We start from the raw sequence: 21,701 nt of genomic DNA, 5'->3' as shown, positions 1-21,701 counted from the left end.
CTTTTGATGGAAAATCATCTTTTCTGATGGAAATGAACAAGAAAGAAATGGGTTTTATTATTTCATAATATTTTCTGAGCTTTTAGAAAAGAATCTAAAAATGGGTAATTTTTGTACCCTGGTCTTATGAATGATTACTATTCTATTACTATTATTTTTTAGCTTTCTCTTTTATCTGGTGAATTATTTTTCTGCCTTTTAGATTTGATTATAACATTAGGAAGCCAACTTGAAAACATGAAGCATCTTGAGTGATTGGAAGTCTTGTTACGTTGAATTGTGAGAGCAAGCCCGCACTAGCTTAGCTGCTACTTTTTTATGTTTTTGAAAAAAAAACCCAGTGTATCTTCTTTCTATCTTTGATTATCACTACCAGAATTGCTGAGTGGGACAGCAGGAAATTTAAGCTAGAGTCATTTTCCTTATTCAAGGAGAGAAAGTGTTATCACTGTTGTATCCTTTACAAGGCCTCTTGTTACATTTTCTTGAACCATGACTGTTCTTAGAAACCTTTTCCCTAGAGGAGTTACAGACCTTCTCAAAGAGGATTTGATACTAGGAAAACAAAACAAAACTTTCACTTTAAAGTTGTAGCCAAAGTGCCTTTTTAGGTTAACTTAAATTGACTGACTTATTGGTAATATGATTTAAAAAAATAAGCATACTTTTTTTTTTTTAAGTCTGTATAATTTTCTCCATTCCTCCTTTATAGTTGGATCGATTGGTTGTGGATGCAGCAAAAGAGAAAAGAGAGATGGAGCAAAAACATTCCACCATTCAACAAAAGGTACTTGAGGGAAAAAGTTAAAGGAGATTAATTTCCACTTTACACAATTGTTTGATTATTGGTTTCAGCAAGATACCATTGTGTTAGAACAAATCCTTTGAGTTGCTTTACTAATTAAATTCTGTGGATTAATTCCTCCTTTTTTTGTGAAAAGTAAAATAGTTTTCAGATGTTCAGGCATTTATTTTATTATTATTTTACATCAAAATATTTGGAAGCCATGCTCTTGAACCAGTTTATAAAAACATCAATCTTTTAGGGCCTTTAACTTAAAAGTGGCCCTTCGTTAGAATTTAAAACACTATTTATAGTTTCAGTTAGGATATCACCAACCCCTGTAAAAGCATGGTGATGGGGCTGGGGTGGCGTGGAGGAGAACACCTTAGCATCACTGTGTGTTTTTGTATTATGGACTTTCCAGCTGTAGTCACTCTAAGGCAACACTCCCCATCTTTCATGTGATGCTGACATTTCACTTGCATTTCTTGCTAACTTGCCTAAGCCTACCTAAACTGATATTTGAAAAATATATTTTTAAATGAAAATTTAGATATGAAACCAGATTTTATTTCTGTGTGCTAAAAGTTTTGAATATGACACACCTGGAACTCGGCCTAATAATATTTTATTTTATATGGTTAAGGATTTTTTTTTATGTAGTAATCTGAAAATAAAAGGAGAGAATTGGAGGTTGACTGTAATAATACAAATATGTGACAAATGTCTTCTGTACTTACTGTCATGGGAAGATAACATGATTAAGAAGGTGGTTTTGACAGGGCAATGCTTATCCGTTGCACTCTGCATGTGCTGACCCCTGCAGTTTTCCCAAATGTGGGAAACTCAGTTGCATAATTTGTGGTAGTGGGGACTGCATTTGCACTTTCCTCTAACAAAACAAAAAAAACATACCTTCTAGCATTGCATTAAGAAATCTGTTCCCTTGGTGTTGAGTAGTCAAATCAACTTTTGTTATGGTTTATTTAGAATTTAAAATACCAGTAAACTAGATCTGACATAGAACATCACAAGTGGAAAAAAATGAAAGTGAAATCAGTAGTAATAAAAGTAAGGAAAATTTTATTGATGATACGTTATTAATACTCAAAGAGAAACAATGTTTAAAAAAGGGAAGATTGTCTACCACACCATCTTTAATTAAATTAGTTACTTATAGCTATAGACAGGTAAGACTAACTCCATGTTTTGTTTTGCTTAAGGTTAAATCACTTTTGGTTGGGTAACTTATTTTAATGATATTACCATGAAAATGTTGTTAAAAATTGGGACCAATCATTACTAATTAAAGCAAGACATCTTGTTATTTCTAGAAACATGTGACTATTTGCTTAAACTAAATTATTTGATGAATGTTATACATCTTTTAATATCTTTCCCCATTATATATACAACTCAAAGGCAGTAGATTTTTAAATCTAAATAATTAATTTGATTTTAAATAATAGTCAATTACTGTTTTCCTTTAAAGAAAGTAATGCTATTTTTGCTCATTATGTATACTTACCTTTTTTCTGCCCTTAAATGCTGACACAAGGCTGCATTACAGGTAAAAAAAAAATAATAATAAGGAACAAAGATCCAGTTAACTAAAAATTAAGGGAAAGTACGTCTAATGTAATTATTTAGATTTTCAAGAATTGAAGTTGATCAGTTAAAGAAATGATGATGCTGTGCACATTCATGCAAAATGTTTTTTAAAATGTTATACCATTCCCAGCAGGCAGCTCTGTGTGAGAGTTCCCATTGCTCCTTGACACCTCATTGTATCGTGAGAGTTTTTAATTTTTGTCAGTTTTGGTGTGTAGATTTTGAAATCTCATTGTGGTTTTAATCTATACTTTCGTCACAAATGAGCTTGAGCACCGTCTCCTATTTCTGTTGTTTTTGGATATCCTGTTTGTGAAATCTCTGTTAGTCTTTTTCCCATTTTTTTCCATCAGATTGTCTAGCTGTGGATCAAATTTTTTATATATTCTGATATAAGCTCCCTTGTGGGGTATATGTGTTTTTAATTTCCATGTAGTTTTTTAAATGTCTTATTTTGTGTGTGTGTGTGTGTGTGTGTGTGTGTGTGTGTGTGTTTTGTGTTTTAATAAATTCTTTCCATCACAAGATCATGAAGATATATCTCCTGTATAATCTTCTAAGTATTTTAGATTTGCCTTTTATGTTCAGATCTTTAATCCATCTGTAATTGGTTGTTTATGGTGTGAGGTAAAGATCCACTTTCCTTTTATTCTCACATTGGTAGCTAGTTGATCCAGAATCAGTTATTAAAAAGTTTGTGCTTTCTCTACTACTGTGTGTTTTATCCTCTTTTACACATCACATTTCCATACATGTGAGGTCTGTTTCAGGCTCTCTATCCTATTTCATTGGTCTTTTTGTCTTAATTGTGCCAATACTATGTTGTCTTAATTATTTTAGCTTTATAGTTAGTATATGTTGATATCGGATGAAGCAAAGCTTACTACCTTCTTTTCTTCAAAAGTGAATTGCCTAAATTGTGCATTTCCATATAAATTTCATGAGCAGCTTTTCAGGTTGCATAAAAGTAGCTTTTGGGATTTTGATTATGATTGCATTGGATCTATGAATCAATTTGGGGAATTGATACCTTTATTTTACAATATCTTCTAATCCATGAGCTTGAAATATTTCTCCATTTAAGTTTTCTTTAATGTCCATCATAAAATTTAATAATTTTCTTATACATCTTTTGTTAGATTTATTCCTAGACACTTATAATGTAAATGTTATTATGTTATCTTAAATTTTTTTCCTCACTGTTTACTTATGTTATATATTAGAATGAAGTTGATTTTTCTGTATTGATTTTATGACCAGTAATCTTATTAAACTTTCTTTAATACTAATTTATCTCTGAATTCTTCTGGATGCTCTGTGTACAAAGGCATATCATTTGCTAATAATGATAGTTCATTTTCCTCCTTTCCAATCCTTTGCATTTTGTTATCTTGCTGGCTAGGACTTCCAACATAATTTTGAATTGAAGTGGTAATAAAGGTTCTTCTTGTCTTGCTTGCAATTTCAAAAGGGAAAGCTTCTGTTAGATTGCCTTCATTGGGCAACCTTGGTCTTGCCTTCTATTCCCTGGGCCCCACAACCAAAGCTTCAAGTTCTTCTGGTGAGGCAAATGCCCTTAAGGTGAAAGCCGGCTTCCACTTTTCACTTAATCTTTTGCCTTTGAGTATCCCTTTCTAATTCATCAATTTATCAATTTATTTTCATTTTAATGTCATATATCCAGCATTGTTAGTTGCTTTCAGTATAAAATCAAGTAATCTGTCACAGTTTATGTACTATAAAATATTCATTTGATATTAGTAACAATTAAGTTGAGTTAATTTATCTCAAGAAATGTAGTTGAAAATTAGAACACAACAATGCACTGCACTGCACTTTCAAAGAAGTCTTATTTGATATTCTAAGTAGCATCAGGGTTATTAAAAAACTGCCCGTGTTACAAATGAAACATTTAGTTTGTTGTCAAACTCAGTTATATCTTTTGCTGACTTAATCCTGTCTGCATAATTAAATAAATTATTATTGCCTCAAATAAATTTTTAGTGAGGGAATTAAAGTTTCCCTGATTATTTTTCCAAAGAAAAAAGTAGGAAGAAATGTAGGAATTCATCTACAGTTTCTGTTTCATTTGATTACTTTGGATTATCATACCTTTTTATTGTTAAATTTTGAGACATGTCAGGAGAGTTTTTGCTTTTACTTCTGAATTTAGTCTATTTCCTTTTTAGAAAGATCTTTGTAGACTCTTAGATTTAGAAGGCCTTTAGGTGAGTCTCACTCCGTCTTCCCTTCAGTGCAGGACCTACACATTCCAGCAATCTTGGCAGGTGGTCATCCAACCTTTGTCAAAATCTTTTTCAAGACACAAAGTTTACTACTCCTTTAATAGGATAGCATTTTAATTTAAATAATTGGTACAGAAGTAATGTTGAAAGTTCTGAGACTCATTTTTAAAGTTTTAAATTTGAGGGTAACAGTCATCTTGCAGTTTTGTTCAAATTACTTTGGAAAAAGTTCATCAGGAGGTATTTTAAATGTAGGATCTCTGATTTGAAAAGTTCATGAGCCCTTGGAAGAAAATTAAAAGTTTGAATTGCATTCAAGTGAATATTAGAATGGTAGAAGAAGATTATGAATGATTCTATAATCCTCATAAAAAAGTGAGCTCAGCATGCCCACTTCAAACTGTGGTTCTTCTTTGCAAAACTGAATTTTATTTTAGGAAAAGAAATGCCTTTATCTTATGTCTGAACTCCCAAATAGTGGGGGTATTACACTTATCAGCTTAAAAAACTACCATAATATTAATATATTTAGAAAATAGTGGTAAATTTAAATAATCCCAATTAAATATATCCATATTCTCTTTTTTGTTGGCATACATATCACCATAAAATGTTGGGAAAATATGAAAACATTTAAAATGTAACACCCTGTATAATATTTAGTTGTTCTCTATTTGTATACATATTATCTTGTACTTTTAATCACAGTATATATACAATTTATATTTTGTTTTCTCTATTAGAGTATATTCTATATAATCATGTGTGTTTTATATCATCATGATAATACTAATTATTGTGTAATAGTCCACTAAATTGAAATACTTTAATATGTTGAAACATTTTTCTATTATTGAACATTTAGGTCTCCCCCTTTCTTATGAATATTGTTGATGTAACTAACTGTCTTAATACAAAGCTTTTCTACCATTTGAGCTGTTTCTGTAGGATAAATATGTTGTCTAGGGAACTTAGTCAAATCATATGAACTTTTTTATGTGTCATTTTGTCTAGGATTTCTCCAGTGATGATTCTAAGTTAGAATATAATGTAGATGCTGCAAATGGCATTGTTATGGAAGGATATCTGTTCAAACGAGCCAGCAATGCTTTCAAAACTTGGAACAGGTAATATATATTTCAAATACTAGTCTCAGTCTTTCCATATTCTCAGTTTTCTGGTTTTTCCTGTGATTTGACAGCTCTTTTCTTCATAAGTCTCTAAATTGACAGTCCATAGTTAAGTTTCCCGAACCCAGTCCATTGAAAATAAGATGCCCTACTAGGCAAGGGGAACCTAAGAAGCAAGTTAAAAATGACAACGCTAATTCTAAATTCCAAAATTTAAGCAAAGTTTAAACCAGGAAGCAAGGAGAATTTTTATAGTGCTTAGTCTGTAGGGACTAGACCATTATAATAAGTAAAATTTGAATGTTAGCTACCTTTCATATTTGTTTTGAAATAAATCTGATTACGAATTATGTATTGAATATAATGGATGAATAGGCCAAGTGAGCCTTTTTTTCCCCTTTGTGTTCCTCCCCTATATGATGTTTATGTACATTTTTACTTAGTGTTTACGTATGCATTTTAAGCCAGGTGATGCTGATCTTTTGATTTTGCAACAAATTTAATTAACCAGGAGTTTTTGGAAATGGGATTGTTCTTATGTGAAGTATGTGTAGCAGCTGATGCTCCTTTATTCTAAACTTAATAGCTACCAAAAACTCTGAATATTTTTTGCTGAATTTATTTTTATAAAATATTAATCCAGTAAATGAATGTATAAAATATTTTATCGTATTTTATTGTATTTTCCCATGTATTAATATAATAAAGTAGAATAACTTCAGATATTAAGGCATAAATAAAAGATCCTATTCAGGGTCGTCCTTCTGTTTTTTTGTTTGTTTTTTTTTTCTTGTTTTTTTTTTTTTTTTTAGCTGAGCCATCCTGCTACCTGATGGCAGCTCAGCGGCTGCTCAGCGGGACTCGAACCGCTGTTGCTCAGAGCTCAAACTCTTGAGCGAGCTCTTAACCAACTGAGCCACTCGGCCGGCCCTCAGGGTCGTCCTTCTGAATAGCATTGATTGTTCTTTTATTCAAGGGTGCCTCTTTTTGCAAAAAATAAAAGTAGAACAATTTTGTAATAGTTGAGAGTATTGGGTTCTGGTTAATTGATTTACTATTATATTGTTGGTTGAATGTATACATTTTCTTTGCTACTTGAACAGGATATGAATGCACTTAATGATAGAGAAGTTTTTTTTTTAATGTACAGTAGCAGAATAAGTAGAGTTTTCTTGGTAAGTTTAATTTAGTATACATTTTTGTTTAAATGGAAAGGAATATGCTTGAATATCCAATACATTGAAATGAGTTCCTAGTGTATTTATTTTGATTTATTGGTGATGAGGTTATATAGAAAAAAATTCACTGATATTTTAAAATGTCTGATTTATTCAGTATTTCTTTAGAATTCAATATTGCTAAATGTTTAAGTGGTACATGGTATGTTTTATTTGAAGTGCTGTTTCTTTATCTGAGAATGGATATAAAAATGGAAAGAATAATGATTATATATGATATTTAAGCCTCTTTGAGTTATGTAGAACTTTAAAAATAATATATGAATATAGAAGGACCAACTAAGACGGTCTGGTGAGAAATAATATTTCTAACTATTGTAAAGTGAAAGTGAAAAATTAAAACTCTGTTTTCTAAGCTGTAAAAATTAAGACAATAGCCCTTTAAACCTTTTCTGTCAAGTTTCCATAGCCAAAGTAGGAAATTAAAATAAAAAATAGTGTGATTATCAAATTTTTATAATAAAGAGATCTCAACCAGTATAGTTTCATGAGGTAATATTAGAATTGAATTTTAACCTTCAATTTCAAAACAACCTACTTAAAAGTTTAACACAGTGAAAATAAAATAAATTCATAGAAACTATACCATTGTGTTAAAAAGAAATGAAATGAACTTCTATGAACAACATTCCAGTGAGAAATGATCTCAGACTTCAAAATGAAGCACAGTAAGTGTTAGTGGAAAATTGCTTTGCCATTTAGGATGATAGAAGAAAATGAATTCTGATTTAAGCATGGACGTTTTTATTTTTTATTATTTGTTTAATGAATTCTATTACTTGGCATAGATATTAAAATGTAACTAAAATCAAGTAGGAAATAACGTAAATTATCAGTTGCAGACATGTTATCCACCATTTGCAAAGTGAAAAAGACAATAACCTTTAGAAATGAGGCCGTTTTATAAAGGAGATGCCCTCTATATGTAGTAGGATGACAGTTATTGATTGGAATCATAGACTGTAGTTCAGCACCCTAATTTTTAGTTAAGAATGGAGGTACAGAGAGATGGTTGCTCATTCAAGGTGTTACACAGCTTGTTTGTGACAAAATTGAAGTGTAAAACCTGACATTTTGTTTTTACTTGATATAGAAATTCAAAACTATATTGTGATAAAACAAAATATAACGTCACCTATTAAAAATTGCGTAAAAACTGTTTTAAAAATTCTTCCTAATTCATTTGCATTATTAGGGAAAATTATGGATAGCAAATTAATTTCATTTTCATGTGCTTTTAAAGAACATGTAAAACATGGAAACACTAGTAAAAAGGAGACTTGTAGGAATAGAGCATATAAACATAAAAATTCTTTCACAAACAAAAAAGTCAAAATCTTTTTAACGGTAATCTTAAGTATTTTCTACGTTATGGATCAGTAATTATAAAATGGAGAGGGAAAAAAGTCATCTATTAAATGTTACTTAGAGTTTTCTTCTGCTTTTCAATTTTAAAAATTGAAGATGTATCTAAATTTCTTATATGAAGTTTATCAAAAATCTAATCTCAGGAAATACTTGCAAAGAATTTTCCTTTATCTATATAGGACTTTAGTGTCTAACCTACTTCTCTAATTAGTTCTTTACCAGCTTTATTTAATACATTCTACTAGCCTCTGAATAAAAGATTGTGTATGTGTGATATTTGTGCCTTAACTTTAAAAATCCAGGAATCCAGCTATTCAGACAAAGATTTTCTGCTCACCATTCCTTTTTTTAAAGATTGCTTGTGGATTAGTTTTAGGGAACATTTTGTTGTTGTTGTTGTTGTCATCACCATAAGGCATCAGTCATATGATGACAAATTTGCCATTATCTACAATATAATTTTATGGAATAGTGGCAAAATAATTTTCAAAATCAACTTTCTAAAAAGACCTCCTTACTTAGGGAAATGTGAATTTGACTGGGAATCCCTGGTAGTTTCAAAACCTGACCCTGTGCTTTATAAAACCTAAGTATGTCTTGAACGTATTATTCTGTAATCTGAAATTTAACTAAAGAGATCATATTGTGTGTGATGTGATTAAAGTAGCATAAAGAGGGAAACGTTTTATGTCTTATGTGAATTGTTGAGCTTGTTTCTGGTTGGTTTCAGATTTCTAGTTTTTGGTGTCTCAATATTTTTATACAAGCCTATAATATATATTTTTCTGAAGACATGTGAGATCTACCAAAGTAATATTTCCGTATCAGGCTATTTTCGCAGTGTGGCAGCGTCACTTCAGGCTCAAAACAGTGCTAGATGGATTACTAATACCTGTATTTCTCTTTGCTTTTCATAATTTCAGAAAACACGAATAAATAAGAAAAATAATTGAATATAACATTATTTAGTAATAAACTGGTAAAAGTAATAAGCTGAATAATTATGTGCTATGCTCAGTCTTTGTTGAACTAGAAAATATAGCTGAAAGTGAAAAATGTATTACACAGTTTTTTAGAGCATAGTATTTTATATGCTGCTAGTACAGATATAAATTTTTATTTTTATTGGCTCTTGGCTTTCAAAAAAGAAGTGTATATACATAGATTAAAGATGAACTCTACTTATGTGTGGCCTTAGAGTCTCTGCTGTCATTTAATGAAAAGAGGGGGTGAGCAGGTAGGAGGACGGTTTATTTGCCAATAATATTTTATAATCTTTGAAATTCTTAATTAGTGATCTCACTTTCCTTATGAAAAGTTTTTATTTCTCTCAGGTTTATATACCTATATCTGTAGTGATATATAAGGGACAGATTATTAAGGTGGGAAGGGTACTATCTATATTTAATAGCTGTGATGATAGAGACAGATGATAGAGGTATGCCCAGTTGCACTAAGTACTACCAGAACTTTCTGTACCATGCTACTTAAAGAAAAATTTTGAATATTTCTCAATTATTTGCATTTCAGATTCCTAAGAGTTGGAATTAATTGTACAAATGCATATATGTGTAATATGTGAACAGAATGCAACAGATATATTTGACTATTTTGTTAGGTTATGAGCTTAAGCTTGTTCCTTTAATTCTTGCTTTATTTTCATATCATGCTAGTCCTTTGCTTATTTTGCACATTTGCGTTTTCATTCTTTTACCTCCTTTCCCTTATGTTTTAATCCTGCCCCATTTTTTCACACGACAGGAAAAAGCCCGATCATATCAGGTACCAAATGGCTTTCTTCCCCTCACCCCTACCTTACTCCAGTTTCCTCTTTGGCACGAGAAAGCTCATAATTAACCTGCATTTCATTTGGATTACTTGCAATGGATATAAAGTCTCATGTTTTAAATTGGAAAGAAAATATAAACATCTTATTTGAGGAATTCAGTTATACCTTTTCATTGACATCGCCTCATTTCTTTTAATCTAAAAAAAAGAACATTTGATATATTTATAGTTACTCAAAGAAGATATACATTGAATAATATGAATACCTTTGTATCTTTTTTTAAAAAGGGAAATAGGGCCGTAAACGCTTTTCAAAAATTTGAACAGTCAGTAGGAATTAGTCCCTTTGGTAATAACCTTATTAGTTATGTTGAAAGGAAACATTGTTAGTTACTAGATTTTTTTGTTTGTTTGTTTAACCATTTTGGTCTTTTTCCCTGTGAAAAATTAAATTGAAATAAAGGAGCATACATGTTCAAGTTTTTAATTTTGTTAAATGTCACCTATATGAATGTGTGCATGAATCCGTTATCGGTATAGTTTTAGTGATAAAGCTGCTACCGATTTAGAAGTTTGATTTTTACTCATGTTCTTGATTCCAAGTGCGGTTCTGGGACTAGTGATCAACTAGGATAAAAGATACTTGATTTATTTTTTTAATATTCCCCCTCCCCCAATTTTGTCACCTGGAAAGCTCTCGTTGGTTTTTAAAATTTAATAATATTTAAATTGTTTAATATTTAAATTGTTAAAATGAATATAATATTTTGGTCTCAAATCTTTATTATATTGAATTATTTTAATTTGAGAGAAATATAATGTGGTGTTTTTTTCTTAATGAACCAAGAAATTTTCCTTTTTAAAACACTCTTATATTTTGGCTTTGTGGTCAGCTTCTGGATCTTGTAGAATAGTGTAGTTGTCAGTACGGTGCTTTCTAAAGTTTGTCTTTTTTTTATTATTATTATTTAATTACCTTTTTAAGTATCTTCAAATTGCAGGTAGAATGAGCTTAAAATGTTAAGTAATTTTTCTGTATTCCATAGGCTATGAACTGTCTCATTTTTGCTTTTATTAGGATGTTAATAATAACTAGGATTATTCTGTAGGAGCAATTAAAAATTATATTCCATTTTACTTACCTGATTAAAGTTGTGATCAGTGTAAATGTGTATAGTTAGTTTCTTTTTTTTTTAATGGCAAAGGAGGGGAGATAGTGTCATAAGATATTAGTAACTGAAAATTTTTTTCTACCTAGGATACATTATGATTTTATTCCTTAGGAGGCGTTGACAAATTAAGATTAATTTATAGTGTCTTTCCTGAGTGTACAGAAACTGATGATGTGAGGAAGTCATCAGAAGCAGATAGATGGCAGGGGAACTGGGTTTCAGAAATATATATGATCATGTCACATATATGATATGTCAAGTTAATCAGAGGAAATGGTCTCTGACCAGAAACAGAAGTTTTTATCTATTTTATTACTATTTTTAGAGGTTATGATCCTAAGATGCAGCAGGTCAAAAGAAATTTAATTTTTGAAGACCTCAGAAGCATGAAAAGTTGACATGGTTGTATGGGTGTTTTTCCATTGTGCAATAAAACTCTATGTAGGTTTTCATCAAATCATATAATATGATTGCTGTATTATTAAACATAATAAGAATTTTTATTAAAATAGCTCATCCAACCTCAAATGATTTTTTACAAAACACTTTAATCAATATCAGAGATTGTTTCCATTGCATGTCATCCCGTGTGGCAGGGCTGCATCATTTTGTTTTTAGGTATTTCCTTTAACATTTCTAACCAACTATGTGTCCCAAAGAAAAGAAACCCAGAAGTTCTTCCTTTTCTAGCCTGCCTCTTGATGATTTGCATTTAGAGGCAACCCACTTGGTTTTATCTAGATGCTACTTTAACAAATCTCTATTTTAATGGTAAAGGGTGATACCTTTTTAAGTAGCAAGAAAATCTAACAATCTGTCTAGCTAAAAATAGAAAAGCATCTAATTTTCTCAGCTACGGAGAATTAACTTAATTTTTAAAAATAGAAATTCTAAATACTTTTAAATACAGTTTCTAGTGCTTTGTATTAGTGTCAATGAAAAGGTAGAATATCTGCTAATAGATTAATAACTAATGTTTACAATAGAAATCATCTCATGTGAGACTAATTTTAATGTAATGACTCAAATATTGTTTTACCTTTCATGCTTGATGAGAATTTTTGCTTCCTTTTATGAATGGCTTTTGGCTGTGATTTTTTTTTTTTTGGTCGTTAGGGTCCTTTTATTGTTTTAATACATCAGAATTAGTAAATATACCATACATAACTTAGCTTTTTCTTCCAAAGAAGATTGTAAGTCAATTGTTTGCTTAGTAATTTACAATACTGAGCAGAACAATATAAATCATTGGATGAATCATTTATAGTAATAACTTTGATTATTCTGCTTAGAAGTATTTTATATGAAAATAAGGCCAAGTGAATTGGCGATTATCTCCTGTTTGATAGCAGTTGTAAAATGATTTAATTTTTTGTTTTGCTTAAGAAATCAAACGCTTGCTGAATTAGCTGCAAGAAGATTGAAAACAAAGCACCATTTATTGCAGTGTTTTACTCTGTACAAATGGATAGTCTGATTTACAATATAAATTTAGTTTTGCTTTATAATAAAAGTAATCATTTCGGGGGAAAGATTTTCGTTATTTTTGAGGAACCTCTAGAAAACTAAATTTTTACTTTAAAACAGTTATTTGGTGATAGCATAAAAGATAGCAGCTTTTATTAGGATTTAAATGTCTGACTTCAAATGAATAAAAATATAGTAATTTTATTTTCCTAATCTGATTTTACAATTGTTTAAAATTGTTCTTTACTTTCAGTAGTTATCTCATTGGCATTAGTTTCTATAAAGCAAAGCAAAACAATGTACTTCTTAAAACATAATTACCATACACTGATTTTCTAGTGCTTTTCCAAATAATTTGTTTCTGATAACAGCTGAAATAAATTATATTAGTGAAAACTATTTTGTATTTATTTAGACGCTGGTTTTCGATACAGAACAATCAATTGGTTTACCAGAAAAAGTTTAAGGTAGGTGTTTTGCTAAATAATTAAGTGAAAACCCAGTGAGTCCCCAGTTTTGGTTCTGAATACTCATGTTTGTGAAATTACTGTTTATTATGTTTGGGTGTGTATAAGATAAATCAAAAGTGGACAGTATCAATATTTGATACTTAGAAGCAGAATGATTCTGAATCATGAATTCTGAGTTCCTAGCTTTGAGATGGATTTTCCTGTGTTCCAGGATTATTACTTTCTTTTTCTTTATATGTTTCTTTGTCTAGCTGTGTGATAGGAATAACAGTACCATTCTACAATACTATTTGAGGCTGTAGAAAAGGATGCTTTTTAAGAAATATCACTGTAAGATGATAATATAGAAAGGTTAGAAATGACATTAAAAATTATAACTTTGGGGCCGGCCAAGTGGCTCAGCTGGTTAAGAGCTCTCTTGGGAGCTCCAGCTCTGAGCAGCAGGGCTGCGGGTCGGATCCCACATATGAGGGCCAGTGACACTGCCCTCTACAGCTAGGATGATGAACAACAGCTCGACCTGGAGCTGGGCTGCCGTGAGTCGCCGGTGACGGCGTAGGCTGCAGTGGGGCTGCAGTGGGCTGCCGTGAGCTGCGTGAGTGGCTGGCAGCCAGCGTGAGCGGCCGGCAGCCAGTGTGAGCTGCCGGGAGCCGCTGTGAGCAGCCGTCCCATGACCGGTGACCGACTGCCTCACCTGGGAAGAGCGCAATGATAATACCAACATGGGCCAGTGAAGTGACATCCTCCACAACTAGACTGAAGAACAAAAGGACAGCAACTTGTCTGTTCCCCTCCCCCCAATTCCCCAATAAAATCTTAAAAAAAAAAAATTATAACTTTGAAGTAATTTAAATAGAAACCTCTAAATTTATTAATGTTGTTTTTGTATATTTATTTTCCTGAGTCTTATTTTAAAGGTGAAGAATTTTATTGGAAAGGCATATTGAGACTACATGTGATTTGAGAATGTTAAAAATAATTAGGAAAAAAGAACCATTAGTTAATTGATGACTTGGTTTTTTTCCTAGTTAGACTTTATGAATGATACCTTTAACTGTAAATTTCAAATATTTATTTTACTCTTGAGATGACACAATATAAAATTTTACTTGCTAGGTTCTGTAGTTGCAGGTTTTTTTCATCTAAGTCCTTTATTCTAACTAATTAGTTCATAGTTTTTTCTACTCATATAAACTTGGTTTTGAGTTTGTATTTTTATTAAGTACTAGAAAATGAGAAATCCTTTCTCATTTTCTTAGGTACTTTAAAAAGACTTCTCTCTTTTTTTTTTTTCCGGTTATTTAAAACTTGACTCATTAAAGGCTTCTTTTTTGGAGGAAAGTAGCTTTTATTTATATGTGAGGAGGGACCAAAGGTGTAATGGATATGAAAGAAAATGGAAGAAAATTAACAGGAAGCTAACATTTATTGAGCATCTACTAATTAATTACCAGATGTTGGACTAAGTTTAAACTATTTCATTTAATCCTTATACAGAAATTTTATGAGGCAGATAAAATTATTAACAGAGCAGAATTACCTTTATAGTTATATCTGTGTTAATAACTCCCATCTCTAATCTAAAATAAGATAAAATATAAATCTTTAAAAATGGACCATTTATTCCAAGTAATATTTTTAAGTATATTGTTATTGGTGGTGGTATTAAAACATAGATTAATAAACATGGGAGTTCTGTTTCCTCACTGTAGGATAACCCTACTGTGGTAGTAGAAGATCTAAGGCTCTGCACAGTGAAACATTGTGAAGACATAGAACGACGATTCTGCTTTGAGGTGGTCTCTCCAACAAAGTGAGTGGTTTTAAAGAATTTGAGAGTTGCTTTTATGTTTCTATAGTTTCTCTGAAACCACTTTCCAGAGTAGAGTAAGATTTGTGTTTCATTTGATGATCTGTGCTAAAGAGGAAGAAAGTGTTTTAAAAGTGAATCTCATTAACTAATGATTATACAGATATTACAGTTAGATATTTATTTAACTTCTATCCAGTGTCATAGTCTTTATTTATTTATTTTTATTATTATTATTTTTTTTTAAGCTGAGCCATCCTGCTACCTGTTGGCAGCTCAGCGGCTGCTCAGCTCGGGCTGGACTCGAACCGCTGTTGCTCAGAGCTCAAACTCTTGAGCGAGCTCTTAACCAACTGAGCCACTCAGCCGGCCCTTGAACACTTTTAACTGTCATAGTTGATTAACTGAAGTCATATATCAGATCAAGTTTTTTGATAACTATCATTTCGTATTTCTACCCAATAGAAAAAAAAATGTGTTATGTTTACATGGCAAATTTAAAGTGCTTTTTTTTAAATGTGCAGAAATGGGTGATTTCTTTTCAATAGGTAACTTATTTCATTGGTACCTTGATTTCTTCATGAACACACTCTGTCCTAAAGATAGATTTTTATCTATCTATCTATAGAGACCTTTCAACAGAAATTATTTTTTTGTTAGAAAATCATTAAATAGCAAAGTGGACAAAAAAGTTAAATCCTATTATTATTTTTTGGGTTAATGTAGTGTCTGAGAAAACAATGTTATTTCCTTTTAGAAGTTGTATGCTTCAGGCAGATTCTGAAAAGCTGCGCCAGGCATGGATTAAGGCTGTTCAGACAAGTATTGCTACTGCTTATAGAGAGAAGGGTGATGAATCAGAGGTTAGTAAATAATATTGTATATCAAATGATATATTGCCAGAAGTTTTTAATTTTAGTTACAACACTGTATGATTATAACATTCTTTAAAATATTTTTTGATTGAGGTATATTGAGAAATAACTTTATATTAATTTCAGGTGTACAACACAATGATTTGATTTGTATACACTATGGATTGATCACAATAAGTCTAGTTACCATCTGTCACCATACGTAGTTACAAAAAATTTTTTTCTTGTGATGAGACCTTTCAAGATTTACTTTCTTAACAACTTTGAAATATGCCATATGGTATTATTAACTATAGTCACCATGTTGTAAATTATCCACATGACTTATTTATTTTATAACTAGAAATTTTTACTTTTTGACCCCCATCACCCATAACATTTTTTTTGTGGAGGATGATTTTTTTTAAAAATTGAAATGGGTTTTATTTTTAAAATCTAGATTCAATTTCTCTTTTGTTTACTTCTCTTGACTTTACCTATAATTTTATTTCAATATTTCAAAATACATGTAATTCCATATTTGAATATTGTCCCAGATTGACTAAGGGATTCTGATGCAAGCATTTCTCCCCAAAATATTTAATTATTTTAATTAATAATAAAATAATGAATGTGAAAGGTATGTAAAATTAAAACTGGGTAAAAAGCAGAAAAGGAAAGCTCAAATTGTCTCTTAGTTGAAGTCTCCCTGGAGAAGATAAACTTGGTCATAGTCTGGCTTCAGCTTCCCAAGGAGTTTACAAACTCCTGAGCAGAACCGTTACTGAGTCTTGAGAAATGGAACTCACCACTTCCTTTCAGTAGCGTCCTGAAAATGAGACGTTTGTGAGCCCACGCTTGTCTGCAAAGTGTCTTCATTCCATACATTTGTTTGATAGTTTGGTCGGGTGTGGAATTTTTAGGTTGGAAATAATTATTACAGACTTTAACTGCATTGTTTTTCTAGTTTCCAGTGTTGCTGTTGGAGTCTTACTTATTACTGATCTTTTGTATTCTTCCTCTCCAATTTCCCTGTTGTTGTTTTTTTCTGGAATTTCTGGACTAGTCTTAGGATTTTCTTATTTTTTGTGTGTTTTGCTATACTTTCTGGGAGATTTGTCAGTTAATACTCTTCCAAGCCTTCTATTGAATATTTTAGTTCTATTAGCATATTTTTAATTTCCAAGAGTTTCTTTTTGTTTTCTGTTTGTTTATCCATGTAAACCCATTCTTTTTTTCATGGTTGCAGTTTTAGAGCTGTGATTCTTAACCTTCACTGCACATTATGATAACACAGGGAGCTTTAAAAAAATCCCAGGGCTGAGGTCCACCACACACCAGCTGAATAGGAGTTGGGACCCAGGCATCAATATTTTTAAATGATTCCTAAGTGATTCCTGTGTACATGCAATGTTGAGAACCATTGTGTTAGAGACCTTCCTTGGCTGTCTGGTAATCTGCTCATGAGCACAAGTTAAGAATTAAAAATTACCCTTTGGAAGCTCTGAGAACCTAGTTAGGACTTTGTTAACTGTGAGCTTTGCCAAAGTCTGGACCATTTGTTGAGGAACAACCAGCATTAGGAATCTTGGAGTCTTTTCAGCTGATACGATTCCCCAGAGAACACTCACCTGCAGAAGGGTAAGGGGCTGGCTGGGGCCTAATTGCTGGGGGTCTCAGCATTCAGTGTGTATATGTTCATTTCATCCTCTGCCTTCCACCTTTCAGGTAAATCCTATCCAGAGACTCTCTGTTTCACTTCACCAGAGGGTAAACTTTCAGTCATTTGTGTTTGTCTAGAGAGCAGTCCTCTAATGGCGTGGAGTTGGGGGAGTGGGGGTTACCTTTGGATCTAAGTGCTTCTTACATAGTCATTCCTCCTACTTTATCCCCACTTCCAGGGTTAACTTGTATAATAAACCTTTGAACCCTTTGAATATTATGTGATATAAATTGATGAACTCTTAGATTTATTTTTCTTACTGCCATCCTTAGATTTGGCCTTGGTCTGTTCAGTTACCATTCATCTACCCATTTTCCAGCTCTTAAAACTTTGTTCCTGTTGTTTTCTTCCCTGTTATCCCTATTCTTGTGGGAAAATGGAAAATGTCTTTATTATTTTCATTTAAAAAGACTAAAAATTTCTAAAGTAGATTACAGATATCATGTAATTCCATACCTAATAGTAATCGCTTATTATCGCCTATCAACCAGTTTACATTCACATGTCCCTAGTTGTCCTCAACATGTCTTTTACAACCTGTTGTACAAAGTAGGATTTTATCTGTGACTGGGCATTGCATCTGGTTGTTATGTCCCTCAAGTCTTTCAGTCTAGAACAATCCTTTTTTTTTTTTTTCATGACAATGATTTACTGAAGAAATCAGGTTAGTTGTTCGTGTAGAATTCCATCTTATAAAATTAACATCATAGGTGATGTGTATACTTCATGTTGCAACAGGAGACACACAATATTTGGTTATCCAACCATTGCTAATGCTAAGATCAGGTTTCTGTGAAAATGAAGTGGACAAAATGGGTTAGGGAGATGACAGTAGAATCCCTTTGTTACAAAGTTATGTACCCTCCCTTGTTCCCAATCTACTTTATTACTTTGGGTAACAAATCTACTTTGTGTTACTTTGACCCAATAAGATCTACTCACCCATAAACTATTCATCTAATGGTTTTACAGCTGAATTTGGTATTTCATTAGGATTTGCAAAATGATGACTTCCTAATTCTGTCAACCCACCTACATTTATTAACTTTCATTCTCCTGTGAAATACAGCTTTTCTTCATCAACTGGAGTTGTTTAGTTATTGTAATAAAGTGCTTACTTTTTTTGCTTTTAATTACCATATTTGCTTAATTCATTAGCTACTTTAAGTGGGAACAGATGTCTAGTTTTTTTTGGTATCATTAACTCATGGATTTTTGTAAATACAATGGGTCCCAATTAATTACAATAATTATTCTTTTTGATGTTCAGATTATCACATCTTTGTCCAAAAAGGGCTCTGGGTAATGCTGTTTAAAAAACTCTCTAGTTTTTAGCAGAGTTTTTAGAGGAAACAAAATTGTGTATCCAGATCATCTTAAGAAGCTGGTGGCATTGCTGAAATACCTGGGTTATGCAAAATAATATACTAGAAATAATAGGGATTATGGGTCAAGTAGGGATAGAGCTGACCTAAAATCCTGTGTAAGTTTGTAACTAGAATACTTTCAGGAACCTTAGTATCTGAAATACTAAATACCAGGACAGCTAAATTCCTAATAAACGAATACTACAATATAGATAAGACTTAACTTTAAAAATTGGTGACGATAGCTTCATGGAAACATACAGAAGGGCTGAGGCTACTCAGTTATGGTGACAAAGGCAAAATACATTAAAGATCAAGGAGACTAATGCAGTCAACACTTTCAAGTTAGAGCACATGGCCAAAATGATCCAAGAAGACTGGGGGGATGGGCATCATGTTCAGTCCTGTGTTCCTTGAGGTAGCTAGCCCAAGTTATGCTACATTAGTGGACTTTGTTTTCAAGTGCTCTAATTTGGTGTAAAAGTATTAGCTTATAGAGGAAAACAGGAATGAACCAAATGATTTCTGCATTATATTGACATCCTTTCCCTATATGATGACTTCTTATGAGCTAATTCACATTATCGAACGTGTTCTAGTAAAACAGATTGTTTCTCTTTCAAAAATTTTTTTAAAAAATCTCAGACTTACGGATAAATTCCAGGTATAGTACAAATAAACATTTCCCCTGAACTGTTTCAGAGTAAGTTGCTAACATGATACCCCATCATCCATTATTTCTTTAGTGAGTACTTCCCATAGCCTGTGACCTCTTATAATCACGGTATAGCTATCAAAATCAAGAAATGAGCATTGATACCATTACTGCCATTTTGATTTCCAAACATCATTAAGTTTGAACAGTTGTCCCAGTAATGTTCTTTATGGCAAAAAGGTCCAGTCCAGAAGCACAGGTAGCATTTAGTTGTTATGACTCTTCAGTTTCCTTTAGTCAGGAATAATTCTTTAGTCTTAACTTGGACCTTCTTGACCTTGATAGTTTTGAAGATTAAGACTAGTTATTTTGTAGAATGTCGTGTGGGCTTGTCTGATGTTTACTCATGAGGCTGTGCATCTTTGGCAGGAATATTGTATAAATGATGCTGTGTTCTTCTCATTGCAGCCTCTCAGGTGACACTTGATTTTGATTTGTCTCATTTATTGGTCATACTGTCTTTGATCACTTGATTAAGATGGTTTCTGTTAGACTTATTTACTGTAAAGTTACTTTTGTAGGTAGTATTTTGTGGAGGAGGGACTTTGAGACTATGTAAATATTCTGTTCCTTATCAAGCTTTAAATTTTATTATTATGTCAGTATAGGCCCCTATTAGTCAATGTGTTATAATCTATTACTAACATTATTTGTTTTGTTGCTCAAATTGACCCACATTTGGCCAGTAGATCCCTGGCTTCTGTATTGTTTTGACCCGTTCCCATCAATCTTTTGAGTTCTTCCTTATTTAGTAGCATGATGACGTGTTTCAGGTTCATCTTGTACTTTTTCTGCACCAGCTCTGAAATCAACAGTTTCTCCAAAGAGCCCTAGTTCCTTTTGGTGGAGAATGGTTTTTAGAAACCAAGATAAGGGAGTATATATATGGATACACACATATTCATCTGTATTTCTTTATATATTTATTTATATTGAAAACCATTATTGTGTCTATGGCATCTCCAGTTCTATTCTAATACAGCAAATTTTGTTATAATCCCCTCCCTTTCCATATGAATAACTCCTTTCACAGCAGTAAGGAATCTGGCTCCCACTTATTTTTAACATGTTTGTTTATATGATTAGTCCCCCTGTATGTAACCAATATCCTGTCTCTGCTGCCACCTGCCCCTTCCTCCTACTCAGGTTGTGACACCTCATAGTTTGACACTCCCACTCCACACTGCTCTCCCTTCTCAGGCTCTCATTTTCCTTGCTGGCCTGTGTCCCTGTGCAGATACCCTTGGAAGCAACAGCCTGCTTTTGTTGCTCTCATTTGAGGATGTGCTTCTCACCCAGCTTAATCCTCTCCAGAATACCATATCTCCACACTTTTTTTTGCTTGGCCTTACCTAACAGTTATTGAATTGAGTTTTCAGGAAGGGCAAGGCAAGGGCCAAATTATATTTCTAATGATTCTACACTAAAATAACTGGCTTGGTTAAGGCTGAAATGTTTTTAAACCCGGGTACTTTTTAGACCGTATCTTGAATTCCTTAGAATCCCCAAACCACATCTTTGTATTTGTTGTTTGTTGGTATAGACTTTGCTGTGTACTTAAAAAATTAGCTTTTTGATTATCTGCCACCTTTTGCTTTTCTCCTGGTTTCCTAATAGCCCATGAGAGTTTACATTTTGTGCATTCCATTGTTGATTCACTCTGTAGTTATAATTATATAATTGATCTGTTCTTTAGTAAAAGGCGGTACTGTTGCCAAGTTATTTACTGCAGTAGTTGAAACAACTTGCTTGCAGTTCATTGAATACCTTGCAAAACTTGGTATAAAATTGTAATATTTATTTTATTCTTGAGTCTTAATAGTGTTGTTATTTACTCCTTCTGTCTCTTGCATGTGAAATGAGTGTTCCCCTTTCTCTTTGACCTCATATCTTGTACATATGTTCAATGCTTTTATATATATTTTATATATATATATAAACTTTACATATATATATAT

The 21,701-nt window shown here is 32.1% G+C and overlaps 1 protein-coding gene across 9 annotated transcripts in view; it reads left to right on the top strand.

The window, feature by feature from the left end:
- Window positions 1-21,701, top strand: part of ACAP2 (ArfGAP with coiled-coil, ankyrin repeat and PH domains 2) — a 142,697-nt gene that overhangs the window by 98,465 nt on the left and 22,531 nt on the right. For 3 of the 9 annotated variants that reach the window (XR_002125003.1, XM_019651342.1, XM_019651366.1), the window contains exons 9-15: window positions 713-787; window positions 2,343-2,354; window positions 5,656-5,768; window positions 10,139-10,159; window positions 13,220-13,271; window positions 14,987-15,087; window positions 15,842-15,947. Coding sequence is in view for 7 of the 9 variants with exons in the window: in XM_019651342.1 (XP_019506887.1) it covers window positions 713-787; window positions 2,343-2,354; window positions 5,656-5,768; window positions 10,139-10,159; window positions 13,220-13,271; window positions 14,987-15,087; window positions 15,842-15,947 (480 nt within the window). In the remaining 2 variants the exon portion in view is untranslated. The remainder of the gene's footprint in view (window positions 1-712; window positions 788-2,342; window positions 2,355-5,655; window positions 5,769-10,138; window positions 10,160-13,219; window positions 13,272-14,986; window positions 15,088-15,841; window positions 15,948-21,701) is intronic. The other 6 variants (XR_002125007.1, XM_019651356.1, XM_019651351.1 and 3 more) reach the window with 3 other exon arrangements.

This window comes from Hipposideros armiger, unplaced genomic scaffold (genome assembly GCF_001890085.2).
Source record: "Hipposideros armiger isolate ML-2016 unplaced genomic scaffold, ASM189008v1 scaffold_8, whole genome shotgun sequence".
Classification (NCBI taxonomy): Eukaryota; Metazoa; Chordata; class Mammalia; order Chiroptera; family Hipposideridae; genus Hipposideros; species Hipposideros armiger.
Note: the sequence above shows the minus strand (reverse complement) of the source record. Positions and strands in the feature narration are given on the sequence as shown.